This window comes from Lutjanus erythropterus, chromosome 11 (genome assembly GCF_056507025.1).
Source record: "Lutjanus erythropterus isolate fLutEry1 chromosome 11, fLutEry1.hap2, whole genome shotgun sequence".
Lineage (NCBI taxonomy): Eukaryota > Metazoa > Chordata > Actinopteri > Lutjaniformes > Lutjanidae > Lutjanus > Lutjanus erythropterus.
Window position 1 is genome coordinate 16625815 of NC_139327.1, and position 15933 is coordinate 16641747.

Below are 15933 nucleotides of genomic sequence, written 5' to 3' on the forward strand. Positions count from 1 at the left end.
AGCTGAAATACATTAAGATATTTTTCAAACTAAAGACACAGCAGATCAGATCAAAATGTGAGAAACTTATCACAGATTAGAGTTTAATATCAGTGTATTTATCTTTTGCCTGTACTGTAAATGCTGACAATCACAATCAGCCCTGTTTGACCCGGACAGATCAGTAAATAGCAAGAGAGGTGATGCTTAATAGGTTTCAGGACAGTCTCTCTGGAGGACAATGTTTATATGGAGTTAAGAGAAAAATGTAAGTGGGAAAAATGAGAGGTGGGAGTGAGAAAGGGTGAGCGCGAGAGAGTTGAAGGCCGAGAGAGGAAGACTGGCAGAGAAAGAGAGGGAGAGACATGCCTCCGCATTGGTGATTCATTTGTTTTGTGTTTGTGCATGCCTGTGTGGGAGTGTTGGGGGTTATAGGTGCCAAGCTGCTCGGTTTTTGCTTATATCCACCTACAGCAGAAATGCCAATAATAACTCCATTTTGACACGTTCTCTTGAGGTAACAGTGCTCTCTGAATGTTCCCCAGGACTGCTCTGTGTACGAAACAGAAAACAAAATCCTGCATGTGGTGAGTTGATGACTTTATTGTGCTGGATCCAATGTAAATGAAGCTATAATGTGCACACTTTAAGACTGTATTCATCCTTTATATGTCCTCCCCAGTGCAAAACTCTGTCTGGAGTCTGCGACCACATTATCTCTCTGTCTTCGGATCCCATGGTGTCCCAGGCGGCACATCTGGAGGTCGTGCAGCTAGCCAACATCAAATCCACTGAAGGACTGGTAAGACTATCCCTCAGTCACACTAATTGTTTGGGAGTTTCTCATGCATCACCCTACCCAGTATGTCTTTAGGGGATGATTAATTACATAGTAAATGCAATACATGACGATCATTTAAACATATTGATACGCATATTGATGTAAAAGGCAGTCAGTGATTTGTTACCATCGAACAGGGGCAGTGCCCACTGGAAGCCTTTTTTCAGCAGCTCAGATGCTACTGAATGATCATAGAAATATTTGGGCTACAATACAGTTCAGTCTTGAGTATTTATAGTACTTTGTATATAGTTTAGAAAATATTCTGACTCAAAGACGACACATTTAGAATGGCCCAATTACAAAAGCGTCTTCCACTTCAGCACCAAGGACAGCACCATGGATTTATCAATGTACAGCACAGTTAGGCTGTTTATATTTCAGAGCCGAGGTCGGGGCCATGGATTCTGACTTGTACAGGCAGACTAGAGTAAAATAATAAACTAAACAAGCCCTCTGACCCTGCAATCAGATTAATCAGGGGGATCTACTTTGGTAATTTGTTTTTACTAACGAGGGGCATTTTTTGCTGACAAGGAGCAAATTTTATACAAACAAAAAATGCTTTACACATCAGATTTATTATTTAATGAAGGACATTTTTTCAAGTTGTTGTTTTTCTTTTTTAATATTGCAATAAACATATTGTTGACCTTTCATGAGGGTATTATCATACCTTGAGTTTTTGGTATCATTACATACAAGACTAAACACAAAAAATTACTTTTTGATTACCTATAAAATCTAAACAATTTCTTGGAACTATATACTGGTCGTTTCCATATGAACAAAAACAATTAAAACAATGCTATGAAGAAATTTCACTGTAATTACCTACCTGGAAAGTGTAGTGTGCACTGTTTGTATCAAACACACCGGTGATGAAGACTGACATTTTGAGACACAATAGATGTGTGGAGTCAGTCATGCATTAACATGCTGTGGACCAAACTCCCAAAATGTTGGAGTTAGCTTTTGTTTACTCAACTGAACAGACTCTCTGTCATGGTAAACACAACCGTCTGGAAGAAGCACACAGGCCCAAAACCTCACGTAAGCAGACCCTTTCATTATAATTTTCATAACACTTGAATATGGTTTAATATACTTAAAATAAGATGTTAAATTGTTTTCCAGGTTTGATGAGATGAACACAGGAAAAAGCAACAAAAAAGTAAAGTACAAAGCTACTAATAATGCTGAATGATGGAGAAGAATACTAATTGCAGCAGAGATTGCAGCAGCATGACTCTGACAGCTTATTGACTTCTGTTTGATTCAGATATGGCATGTGCAAATTATCTTGCAGCATGTATCTCACTCACTGCAAAAATAGTTTAGTCAGATGCTCAGTCACTGATACTAACTTTGCCTGATTTGTTTCGTCAAGTTATATCACAGTTTTTAATCTCCTCTGTCATTCAAACACCTACATGGGTGTTTCGGGACCATATCAAGTAAATATATAAATTATATCATTTCAAATGGTATCGTATCGTGTTACACCAAGCACAAAGGTACAAAAAATCTCCCTAGTTGCTCATTTACCTCTAGAGGTATTGAGACATACAAATAGTGTTGGTTTTATTGCCCACGTTTTGACGTAAGGGAGTTTGATTTGTGGTGCTCACAAATTAAAATAAAAAAAAAAATTCAGAGACATCTCTTTTCAGAAACAGGGCCCCTTTTACTGGGGTTAATACAAAGACCTTGCAGTGAACATTTTATGTCTGATTATCCAGCTGTGTATCCAGGATGTTGTTCCTGGGGAGACAAGTGGCTGTTGAATTTTTAAATAGGCATTTGAGTTGTGTTATTTTTTCACATTTCCAAATAACAACAATATTGAGGCAAAACACGAACAGTGTGTGCTGTCCAGTATCTAATGGAGCTCACTGCAGCTGTCCCAAAACTGGGTTTTTACTGAGCTTGTGGGCATATGAGTCAGCTGATGAAAAGCAATATGAAAGGAATATGTTGTCCATATTGAAATGAACAAAAAACAAATGTTTAATTTGCAGACTGGAATGCAACAAAATGACTTATGTGCACTTATTTCATGGACAAAGGTAGCAAACTATAGTGTTTAGCAGCACACAAGACTCTTCTTTTTGCCACCACTGTACAATCATCAGCACTTTGTCGGACTCCATCTTCACACTGACCTACACTCGGGCATGAGCGCCCTGCTTGGGGCCACAATAAAAGCCCCACCCCCACACGAATGCTAGCAGGGGGCATGGAAGTTCTCTCATCCGTTCAGTGAAACCTGAACACAACAGAGGCCTGAGTGGCCTAAAAATAAACCTCTTCCACTCATCTTGAAGACTGGCATGCTGCTTATGTGTGTCTGTGTGTATGTGAGTGCACATGTATACTCATGCACAGCTGTGTGCCAGTGCGTGTCTGGGTGTGTGTTTCTATGTATGTGTTGTTGCGATGGCCTTTAGACCCCTTTTAGTGAAAACCTCGAGTTTTAGCTTTTCTGCAACAGACCAAACATCATTTGCAGATAAATAATCCTCCATGTTTGATTCAGTCTGCTTGAGGGAGTATTTGAGTGAGACTCACTACATGGCATCAAATCAGATTGTGCCATGTATGTTTGAAAATTACACATACGTGTAAAGGACCCTCATAACATTTGTCTTATCAGAACAGTCCCAGCTCAATATGAAAAATGTCTTACACCACTACCATTTTGCACTAAAAGCAGATTGAAACAAATGCCAAAATTTGCAATTATCCAATGACCCTGGTCTTTTCTGCAAATATCTGAGTGGGTGAGTGGAGATGCATTGTGATTAGGGCTGAAAAATGAACAGAAATTTAATCGAAATCACAATATGGCCTACTGTAATTTCCCAAATTGCAGGAGGGGCAATATTTGTTAAAGGGATGGTTTGGATTTTTTGAAGATGGGTAGTATGAGGTACTTATCCATAGTCAGTGAATTACCTACAGTAGATTGCAGCCCCATTTTGGAGAAGCAGCAACAGTCCCAGTGTGGGAAGCTAAAGAATGAACTGCTGTGGACAGGATCAGCAGCAAAGTGTATTTTAGCCAAGTTTGCACTGTATTTATAATATTTTCATTGCTTTACCTTGATGTGAAACAGACGTTTCCCATGAGAAACTGTGTTGAGACTGACTTCATCTATGGAGTCTGGAGCAAGAAAGAGAGATATCTGGTTTCCTGTCAGAAAAAGGCTGTCTGACAGCAAGGTAAAGCAATGAAAATATTGTAAATATAGTGTACACTTTAATACAGATTTTTTTAGGCGGACGTTTTTAAATGGCTAAATTATGTTTTGATACTGACTCTGTCCATAGCAGCACATAGTTTAACTGTCATACTTGTATTCCTCTCTGCTTCTCCAAACCTCGGGTCTACTGACTATCACTAAGTACCTCATGCAACCCCTTGTCAATAAATATGAACAATACCTTAAAGGAATGTGTCAAAATAAGATTTTACATGAAATGTTGTTGTTCTGGCCCATCATAGTTTACATACTTAAGCTGATCATTTCCTTGAATATCGCAAATCATATTGCAATTGCAATATCAGTCAAAATAGTTGCAATCAGATATTTTTTAAATTGTTCAGTCCTAATTGTGATACACCATGCTATATATATGTTAGAGTTCACTTTACCATGTAATAATTTATATTCCTGCTGTCCTCCCACAGGGCATGTATATCAAATCAACATATGACGGTTTGCATGTAATTACCGGGACAACAGAAGGAGTAAGTACCAGCCTCTTTGTGTTCACCTGTGTAGATGAATGCTCTTTCACTTGTAGTGTAAGATGTAGAGTGAGGTGGTTGTATCATAGTGAGCTGTGTCATGACAATGAATTGAAGCAGCAGTTAATGACTCTGTCTCTCTGTGTATCCATCAGTCCCTGGCTGACCGCTGTAAGAAAATCCACGCTGGAGATGAAGTCATTCAGGTCAACCATCAGACAGTGGTAAGGACACAGTTTTTGCTCTCAGGCTTCTTTTATGTGTCATATCACTGAATTTGCATATGATTTTTTTTCTTTTGTATTTGCAGATTGTTTATGCAAATGCTTAATTCGCATATGCTTGTTTTGTACACAAAGACATACCTGCCAGTGATGTGTATGGATATGTGTATGTGCTTCCTTTACACATATTCATATCTGTGTTGCAGCACATCCACTCTTCAGCACTGCTCTGCATGTTATTACTGTATGAGTGGCTGGGTGTAGTGCCTCTTATAGGTAGTTTGAGGATGTGGATGTGTCACTCTGACTGGATGGATACGTTACTTTGCTCCTAACAGGTTTAGTCGGATGGTCAGTTGAAATCATTGAACTCATTCTCACAAGAGCACTTCAGTTGATCAGGAGGTACCTGCTTAGGGCCCTTAACAAACTGTGAATAAAAAACAAAACAAAACACAATTTTCATTGTGATTTATGTTAACCCTCAGGCAGGGCTGCACCAGCATGGATTCATTTTTCAACCCAATTAAATCACACTTTAACTGCACCAAACTTTTACACAAGATTAAAATTAAGAAAGTTAACATTCAAACTTTTTTTGAACTTAAGTTTAGTTTTTTTTCACTCTAAACCATATTATTATATTGCACCAAAACTTTAAACTCCAATTTAAAATATGTTAGTGTTAGTTTTAAGCTTAAACCTGAGGAGGTTTAACTTTTAAAGTAACTGCCTTTTTGAGATGGATTGAGCAAAAATAATTCAGTTCTTAGAAGAAATTTAAGGGAAGACTCAAGCTAATTGAGTTTTACGATGCGTTTCTCTCTCCTTTTTTTGATGATAGAGCTCTGCTTAATTTTGAACCTGGATTTACTCATTTTAAACCTGGTTTTCCTAAACTTTGATTAGAACTAATTTTAGATTAAATGAATCTTTGTTGGTGCAACCTACATACCATGATGCACCCACACACAGTGTTTACTCATTAAATAGATCTCTCCTCAGGACAGTGTGGCCTCTGCTTGACTGACATCTCCCTCATATTCCAATTAGTTGTGTTCTGCCTGTCAGAGCGGGACAACTTACAAACTGTGTCCTCTTTTTCCCAAGTATTTTTGGGGCCTTTATTAAAGATACACAGTATAAGAATAACAGGAAACAAAGGAAAGAGGGACTCTAAATGGGGATATTGCCATTCACGGTTGGTGCCTTAAACCCCTCGGCCACCAGGGCACCCCAAGTTTATCTTATTTTATTAAAGGAATTTGTTGATCTCACATTATTCTCAGTGGGCATGTCAGACATATAGTAGTTGATACCAATACCAGTGATGTTCCACGCGCTACGATTACATTATGCTAGCCTACTCATGTAGCGTTTTTCCATTGCAAATGTTGTGGGACAAGTTGGCTACACAGCAACGCCAACTAACTCAAACAAACTACAGCTGCTACACCTGCACTTGTTCTTTAATGTATAGTTGTTCTTCCATGTTGGTAGCTATTATTCAGTGTTCTTTGGCATTTAAATGGCCAACCACACCAAAAACTAGACCTATAACTATAAAAATATTATTAAAAAAAAAATGTAAAAACTACAAGTGAATGGCATCCATACCACAACTATAAAACTACGGTCCAGCCTCCGGATTCACTTGAGTTAGAGCAATTTTTAAAACATATTAGATATAGTTCTTGGTGTGGACAGCCCTTAGGCCCTCAGGCTGCAACACTTGTGCATGATATGCTGTCCCCATCAGGTCAGTAAGAATTGTATCCCCAGTACCTATGCTACTGTGGAAAAACAAGTGCCGTCACGTCTTCAGTTTTGGCATTGATTTGGTAACGAGGTATCAGTTCTCGTGACATTCCTGATTCTCTTTGTGCCCAGCTTCTACTTGTCTTCTGAGCAGAGCATTATTCCGACAAAATAATTGGCCTTTCATTGATTTTTGGGAAGACAAAACCACACCAACTGCCTGTTGCTCAAGTGTACATGTCACAGTATAAATTCAGTGGAAATGAAAGCAAAAACTTCCAGTGGTGCACATTTTAAATATAGCACCCTTTGTCTAAAATAATTGCTACTTGTGTGTGCAAGAGCAAGACGTATGATAATTACACAGCTCAAGTCAGGTTCATTTCAGTCAGTCATTTCACCCACTGAATGCAGCCATTTTTGTAGAGAATAAGTGCAAAAACAGAGTTGATTTTGGTGTCAAGACTCTTTCATCTCACTGTGAAGCGTAGTTTAAAGGCTGCCAAAAAGTCAGAGCGGGGAGGTGTCAGTGCAAGCTCCTCATGGGGAACCAGAGGAAATCAACTGTATCCCAACAGCTCTTTTTTATGGCAGACATTTTAACCTGTCATGGCAGGAAAATCACAGTGGTAATTAATGATGGCTCAGAAGTCCATGCATATACATTACCAAGAAATCCTAAATACGCAACCCAGCGACAACTTTTATACCTGTTACTTAGCAACCAAAACTGCTGTCTTCACCAAGGTAAACAACTTTGTAACTGTTGTTACAAACATAGTGAAAAATAAAGCAAAAACAGAAATTGGCACTTATAGACAGATGAGTTAGAGGTCTTGGTAATCTGTAGAGAAATCTAAAGTTGTTCTTCAGAAACAGAAGAAAGGGAGTGGGCTAAGATAGCACACACAGCCTCCACCGTATCAAGCATCCATTGTGTAAAGCAAATGAAGAGTAGTCATACAGATTAAACGATTTAGCTAAAAATATTGTGAGCTACTGTCAGCAAACACTAATGTTAGCACTACCACAGTTGGGAAAGTAAAAATTAGGACAGTTAAACTGTGTCCTAAAGTTAGGAGAGTTAATTTAAGATTTTGGGAAGCTAGGATGTTTCTGTAATATACTTATCCTGTCTTCAGTTGGGATAAGACCATCGACCGAGAAACTGTTCATCTATGATGGCTGCTTTCTTAAATCAGGTCCTAACCTTAATTTACCAGACAGTTAAGGATCTATACATAAGGAATATTCTGTAATATGGCATCACTGTCCTGGAACTGTGACAACTAAACGGCAATGCATTGTGATTTATGTTATGTTATGTTATGTTATTATGTTAGCTTTATTTTACAGTTTCCAGCCGCTTTTCAAAGTTGCAACTTGATTTACATCTGTCGGCACATGTCTTGTGACAAAACAGTAAATGCAATCATTTCTTGTGCACTAGGTTGGAAAAACAGTATATTTACTGTATATTATCAAGTGGATGCCTGATATTAAAAGTGCATGCTGGGGAAGTGGTGGTGAAGGAAAGGCGTCCTGCTGTGTGGCTGCTGTCGAAATGAGCAGCTGAGTGAGTCTGACAGCTTAAGTGGGTGATGGAAATATGTAAAGTCAGTTGACTCAGTTGTCTGTTGATCCAAAACTCTGCTGTCACTCATAATGACAGCCATAACCAGCTTAAATGCTGTTAAAACGTTTAATTTTGCATGGCCAAGAACAAATCCGTGATGGTTAGGGTTAGCCAAAGTGATTGTGCATTGAACTAGATGTGTCTGTCGAGGCCCAGGATTTGTTGTAGCACCTCTTCTAGATGATAAGAAACCAGTACTGAAAAGGTTTTATCAGCAGAGCAAGGGATAAACTATGTTCAAGCCTGAGAGACAGTAGAACAAACATTAAGGTTTAAAAAAAAACAAAAACATTAAGTTCAGGGATCGATAATTAAATCAGCTGGGAGAAGTCCAACAGTAACACATGGACCAAAGTTCACTGGACTGGAACATACTTTTCCATGGAAAGGAGATGTAAGAATGGCTGCTGAGGCAAAGGAGTTACATCAACCAAAGAGATGAATGAAGGCAAAATCCTCAGAGGCAAAAGCTGTCTTGTGATTGACTTTGAAAATATTATAACACACGTAGAATAATAAGCTAAGAATAACCTAAAGAAAAAATGACAAATTACTTGATGCCATTGAGCACAAGAATAAAAAGCTATAAGAAATAAAGACAGAAATAAATAACTCAAGGCAATAAAATAACTGCAGGCAGCAATGATGGAACTTCTGGTGCAGGAATGGTCAATAAATAGGGAAGGCTTCAAACACATAAAAAAAGCTCCATGCAGGACAATCAATTTCAACACTGGAGTTTGTCCCCAGCTTCCCCTGAAGGAAATGAAACCAAAAGAAGGAAACCGTGGCACAGTGTTTTATAAGAAATACCTTAAAGGCAAACTATGCTGTGTAAAGCACCCATTCTTGAGAATTGGCACGAATCATGTCCTACCCAAAAAACTTTAGAAATTATTACTAACATTCAAATTCTATTCTTTGGTGAAGGTGTATTCTTTAAGGATGTATTAAATATACAGTATGTAATTTATAAAACGTTTTGGTCGGCTTTATTTCCTTTAATTTCTCAACTTACCCTGTGCCAGAAAACACCCTTGTCCCAGACAAGAATTCACAACATCAAACACTGAAAAAATATTTTTAAAGCTTCAAAACCTAAAACTAACAATACCTACTGATAGTTGTAAAATGTGCAGTTATAATCATCTTTGTTTTCTAATATATTTTTAATGAAAATGTTGGCCCTTTAAAGCTATGTCCCAGATTTTCCATCAGCTCCATCAGAAACTAAAACATAAGAAAACATGATTTAATCAGGCATAAAAAGGTTTAGCTATAGCCTAGAACCCCATCTCACTTCCTGGTTTTAAAAAAGATCAAAAATACCGCTCAAGCACTGCAAAGCTTTCTTTATTTTGACAAGTCCACCTCCAGACATGCTTCAGGCAATATAAAATGCTCTGCAAAAAGTAATAAATTGTGTCTTATATGTTTGTTTTCCAAATAAGTTCAAATACCTTGTTAAAATGGCTTCCATATAGCTCTATATCTTGCTTTCATTTAGTATTCAAGGATTCATGAATATGCAAATAATCCCTGCCCTCTCCACACACCCCACATACCCCAACACCCACCACTATGCCTAAGTAGCTGCGCCTGGTTTCTCCTCAGTTTTGCTACCTAATCACGATAATTTCTTACATTAGGCTTCTCCTGTTGGCTGGGCATCGCTGTCAGTGATACGTATAGCCCCACCTCTTTAATTAACAGGACTGGTTCCTTGGGTTTATGATGTCATATACACAGTTGACTGAATCTGAATCTGTTCTTTTGAGACTGCCTTTGCTCACTGCGTTTTCAAAGCAAGAAATTTTCAGATGTGGCGTTTACTGCTTATTTTGCTCCTGACGTTTCTTGTAGCACATGAACAACACCACATGGACTTGTGAACAAGATTTAAAACATGATTTTCACTGAGGGGGTCTTTAAATAATATTGCTATCAGATATGTCTCAACCACATAATGTCAACTCTGTAGTCAAAAGATAACGCTAAATAAGGATTATGGGCTAAAAATGTGTATTATCATCTGCATTAAGAAAACTTAGCAACTTTAAAAATTAAAATATAGTTGGTGTGACATAACTATCAGTTGTCTTTATTGAATAATGTTTTCAAAGTTATTATTTTTTATTATTATTTAATAAATAAGTAAATAAATAAATACATTAGTCAGTGGCCCTCTTGGACCACCCACTCAAAAAAAGTCTGGACTTGTATGTGTATGCAAAGTCATTGCTTTATTCCCTTAATATAATATAGTATCGGTATCAGAATAACCTTTCTTTCTGGTGCATTTACAAACAACAACAGAAAAATCCTACCTAATCTACTTTTAAAGCAGAACATTTCTTTACCAAAGCAGAGTAGTAGAAAAGTAGAAGAGAGTAGAAGTAGTAGAAAAAAGGCTAAAAACCAGGGGTTTCATTGCTTTAAATAAACACATTCTCTTGGCCAGACAGCAAAACAATCTTTTCATCATGGAATAAAACAGGCTTTGGATTATAAAAGTGTCTGTTTCAGCCTGTCTGTCTCTTTAATGCACTTTCTGTGTGAAGAATTTCTGTGTAGTGGCTGTCAAGGTGAAAAATTACTTGGAGAGGAACAAAGTGATTGCTAGGTCAGTGCCTGAAGAATGTCCGGGTTCTCAGGCTGCCTGGAATACGCAAGATGTACTGAAATTCTGTGCAGCCGCAGCCAAGCAAGCAAGGATATTTTCTCCCCAAACTGGACCTGGCATATTTGGTTCAGCTGCAGATAGTGCTTCTCTGGGCGGGATGTTTTTTTGTGCCAAATGTCATCAAAACTGGGTTAAAGACTATTTACAAGGCATGCAGCTGTTCACGACGCACAACATCGGGGCTTACTGCGTCGTGACAGCGCCTGCAGATTGATATCACAGGAGGTGTACAAGATGCCCTTTGGCAGCCAACATTGCATTGAACATGAACCCCAGAGGCTGCAGGCTGTGCTGCTGTTTCCAACCATCAGGATCTACATGTATAATTAAAATAATGACCATAACGCCACCTTGAATAAAATGCCTGTTTAGCAAACTTCATCTTTAAGTGGATTAGGCATAAAGAAAAAAAATCATCCAAATCATGCGTGAAAGGAATGTACGTTTAATCCCTGAATCAGTCCCTAAGTGGATGTTCATATTGAAATATCAGCTTATTATTTCAATCTGAGTCACAGGGACGCCTGAGTGTGGAGGAATCACGCTATTGTTGTTCACTAGGTGGGCTGGCAGCTGAAGAACTTGGTGAATTTGCTGCGTGGGGACCCTGCAGGTGTCACCCTGACCCTGAAGAAACGCCCGCAGAGCACGCTCACCTCAACCCCGGCTCTGCTTAAGAACATGAGATGGAAACCGTTGGCTCTGCAAGTATGATGACCACTTTCATCCTCCACACAAATGTTTGTGCACATCTGTTTGTGTGCAGATATGTATTTTTATATGTGTATATCTGTGCTTCTGTCCTCACTTGTGCTAAAAATAAGACCTCACAGACTGCGGACACGAGACACCAAATCCCACATCAGACCATAAATATAGCCAAGATAAAGATAAACAGAAGAGCAGGTTAAATTAAAGTAGCAATTTTATGTTAGGATGCAATCTGATACAAGAGACCTGAAACAAACATGAGCTCTGTAATACTCATAATGCTCAATTTTTGTCACACTGTCAAAGAATCATCCAGGAATTTAGTGGAAACAACTAATCTTTTCTGAAAAACTTAAAAGAAGTATACATACAAACTTAAAATTTCTTGTAATTACTTTCAGAACATTTAAGAATAGCTCTTCTAATTCTCTTCTAAACGCTGTAAAAATGAAAAAAAAAAAAAAAAGTTAATAAAGTGCGACATTTAAAGGCAAAGTAAATTGAGATTTGAGCCAAAGTGAAAATACAGCAAAATATGATGCAGGTTACTACCTTTCATTTAAAACTTAATAAGGTTAAAACACATTTAAAACAAGCTTAATTTTACAGTGCAAAACATTTTCATAGAGATCATTTGGGGCTACAAATTACTGTAGCAGCAGGGTTTGCACAGTATTGTACAGGTATTTATTTAATTGTGTTCCCCTCATTTCTGTAACCACTAATTGGCTGAAGTTTCCAGCATCATTCATTCACAAGTTGACATTTCAGCCCTCCGTGGCATCTGTTGTCCTACTTCGGCCAAGCCAGTTACATTATTAGGACCGTGCGCCTGAGCCAGAGTGGGGTGGAAATGAGAGGCATGCGTATTAATGGAGCCCAGCCTTTCTTTGAGTCCCAGGCCAGAGAAAATGTTTTCTCCCCCCCCGAAGGCCCTGAAGCGTAGTCCTGCTCGGCTCAGCCTCCTCCCCCTTCAAATCATATCCCCATCCTTCTTCTACTCCTCCACCTAAATCAAATTTGCTCTCCTGCTGGCGTTTTTTAGAACAGAAAAGGGGGAAAAAGGGACATAGAAACTGTGTCCTGCTCCAAGATGTGAATAAAATTAAGAGTGTCAAGGTAGTCTGTTAAGTTACTGAAAAGAACATTGTGCTGCGGATGCCCTGCAGTAGGTCTGACACATATAATGGTCTTATGATGGAGCACATCTCCCAATAATACATCACTGATATTAGTCAGCTGCGAGTTATGCAACATATTAGCATAGTTTGAGCAGTGACAAATTAGTATTCTCTTGTTGAACGAATTGACTTGTTACTCATTTAATAAGTTCTCAAGCGTTTTTTGCAAGTTTTATCACTGCAACACAGACTTCCTGTGACTGGATTACATCTCACTGACTATTCAAGTGAAGTTGATGACTTTGAAACCCCTGATTTTGATATACAACTGACAAACAGGCAATTACAATATATATTACATACATATTTTGTTATACCGCTATCATAAAACAAGCAGCAATCTATCTCCATGTACTGTGTTTAACAGACTATGTAGGTTATGACCAGATTTTCCTTGACCTGAATGAGAAGGATGACTAGACTGCACACCGACCCATCTTCCTGTGTGCACCAGTTAGAACTGGAGCATCACAAACCTACAGTACACTGCTCATTTCACGCTTGAGCTGCTCAGCAGCACAGTCTGAACCGAACAAATGGTCTCTGACTGACTAACTGACTGAACTGCTGCAAACTCCAACTTTTCAATGTGTCAATCCCTGTAACTGTTCCTCTCTCTCTTTCTCTGTCTGCCTGTCTCTCTCTCTTTCGCACATTCTCACACATATATTACACACACGTACTCACTCACTCACTCACACACAGCCAATCTTCCCTCAGAGCCCCAGCAGCAGTGTCGCCACGCCCACCAGCACTCTAAGTACTCCGTCCAGGAGGAGTAGCTGCGCCCTGCAGGACCTCTACATCCCCCCTCCTCCAGCAGAGCCCTACACTCCCAGGTGAACACACACTTTGACCACAAGTAGTGCTGTGGGGCAACATCTATCAGAATGTTCTATCAGCTTGATACACTTCTCTGCCATTGGTGTCATGATACTACACTGATTGACAATTGGTGGCGGTGACACACACAAAACTGTAGCTCACAAAGGCAGTGAAGAAGACAGCTATTGTAGGTTGCAAACACAGTTGAATTTTATTGACTTTGGTTTTTCTCTGACTTTTCATGAAGTGCCATCGTAAGGTCAAATTGGAATTAGTCTAAAACTGACATTCAGCCTTAGTTGTACTTTATGTTAAGTCCTAATTAAAAATAGTAGGCTAAACTAAGATGATAAACATGGTAAACATGTTAGCTCAACTCTGCACTGCAGAGCCACTAACATGGATGTAGAATCTTAAGGCTCTTTTATGCTAAATGTTAGATATGGATACAGATACGGTTAGAGGCAGAGCCTTCTTTCCATACTTTGTGTTCATTTCAACCATATTTTTGCATATTTCTCAAAGCTTACAGACACAGACAAAATGAAGCACTACTGCACCACTTGTAGTCATAGGAGGCAGTGTAGCAGTGTAGCAGAGTAGCCAACAGTTCAAGTAGGACACGACATTAGGACATGTTGAAGAAGTTTTAAAAATCCTAAAATATTGGAAATGATGCTCATCGTTAATTAGTTAGTGAAAAGATTTCTCCGTCCATGTTGTGATGCATTTAATGGCCACACAGACCACAGTTTTTACCGCTTCCTCAAGAGGTACATTATTACAACCTCCTCCAGCATTGTCATGTTTGTTTGAAACTTTTGCTCTTCTTCTTTTTTGGGAAACTTTTCAACTCAACCCCCTCGATTTTCCCAGGAGACTCCCATTTTTCATAGCCCTCTCCCAATTTCCTCCCTGAATTTTCCTGTATTAATTTTGTGGTACTGTGCATTAAGCCCTTCAACTCCACCACAATACAGCTACACCAAACCAGACTAAGAAGAATTCTCATTTCTTAAGGAAAGTTTTAAAGGAAATGGGCCTGCATTTTATGAAATCTTCCATGCTAGTTTTCTTTTAGGGGCATGGCAAAATCTAAATGAATGAAAAAAAAAAAAGAATATTAGTTAATGCCCAAGGTTTATGCAAATTCATGCCAGAGGAGCATCTTATTATGTATTCTTCCTTGAGAATAAAAGTAAATTAAATGTATTTAACATAAAAATGCTGTTACAGTGTACTTAATTATTAATTAATTATGTTCATCATTCTTTGAAAGTTACCAAAATGCAGGAAACAAAGTCTATGAAACTTTTTTTGTTTCAAAGGCCTCCTTATTTTTGAGGTCTCAGTGTTGGCAAGTATATCAGCACCTTTCTCTTATTGTCAAAAAAATCTCAACACCAAAACCAACAATTAATTTAATCCTAATAACGATTATTTCCCCAGTAGCCAGAGCCTGATATAGCCCATTCCTCTTTGCCATAGAGCTCCACTGTTGTTGAAAAACTATTAGAAATACATTGGTGAGTCAGACGGTGACGTGTTGCTTCCTTACCTTCATTCACTGTACGTGGAAACTACTTTATTTTTAGTCAATACACAGACATCATATACACCGTCTGGCTGTCGTAAACACTCACCGGAGCAATGAGTGTGTGTTAATCTGCTGCTGAAAATAGTTGTTTTAGGAAATTATTTAGCACTTTTAAAAAATGATACAGCAGCAGATACATTCATGATCTCTTTCTACTTTGTCTCTTTTATATCTATAGATGGTAAATGAAAAATGAGAGAGATGGACCAAGACATAGTTGGTTTTGGTCTTTTTACGGGGCTTTGAAAGCATGGCTGTATCTGACAGTTTACATGTTGAAGATGTTACATTTTCACCCTGTAGTATGTTCTGATGTTGTCATTGCTTCTTCTGTTCTCTCATGTTGGTCCCTACTGACATTACAGTTAAGTCCTGCTTCCCTGTTTCTTTTCCTCAGAGATGACAAGGGGAATCTGCCGGGTGACGACCCTCAATCGGACATCCACGTCGCTGAAGGATCTGAGTCACCAAACTCCTACCTGGACCAGGAGTGTCGGGGGCGATTTCCTCTGGTGGAGGAAGACGCTATACTGTACTGTTATGAGTATGACCAGAACCAAGAGGTGTCATCAGTCCGCAGGGGGAGCACTCCCACCTATGGTAAGACCTCTGTGAAGACCCGCCGCTGTAATCGTGAGAGCCAAGAGCGCCTTAAATGTGACGTCTAAATGCTCTCGAGATGTTTTGGAGACGTCTGCAGCTGTTTGGTGTGTGTTTGTGTGGGCAGCTGCGTGATATTGACGTT

General features: G+C 38.8%; 1 protein-coding gene across 10 annotated transcripts in view; it reads left to right on the forward strand.

Annotated features, from left to right (window-relative positions):
• LOC146318832 (connector enhancer of kinase suppressor of ras 2-like) overlaps positions 1 to 15933 on the forward strand; it is a 48592-nt gene that overhangs the window by 15279 nt on the left and 17380 nt on the right. For 4 of the 10 annotated variants that reach the window (XM_084731001.1, XM_084731005.1, XM_084731010.1 and 1 more), the window contains exons 5-11: positions 504 to 566; positions 662 to 781; positions 4514 to 4573; positions 4729 to 4797; positions 11436 to 11582; positions 13472 to 13605; positions 15586 to 15788. In XM_084731001.1, coding sequence (XP_084587127.1) covers positions 504 to 566; positions 662 to 781; positions 4514 to 4573; positions 4729 to 4797; positions 11436 to 11582; positions 13472 to 13605; positions 15586 to 15788 — 796 coding nt within the window. The remainder of the gene's footprint in view (positions 1 to 503; positions 567 to 661; positions 782 to 4513; positions 4574 to 4728; positions 4798 to 11435; positions 11583 to 13471; positions 13606 to 15585; positions 15789 to 15933) is intronic. The other 6 variants (XM_084731004.1, XM_084731007.1, XM_084731006.1 and 3 more) reach the window with 3 other exon arrangements.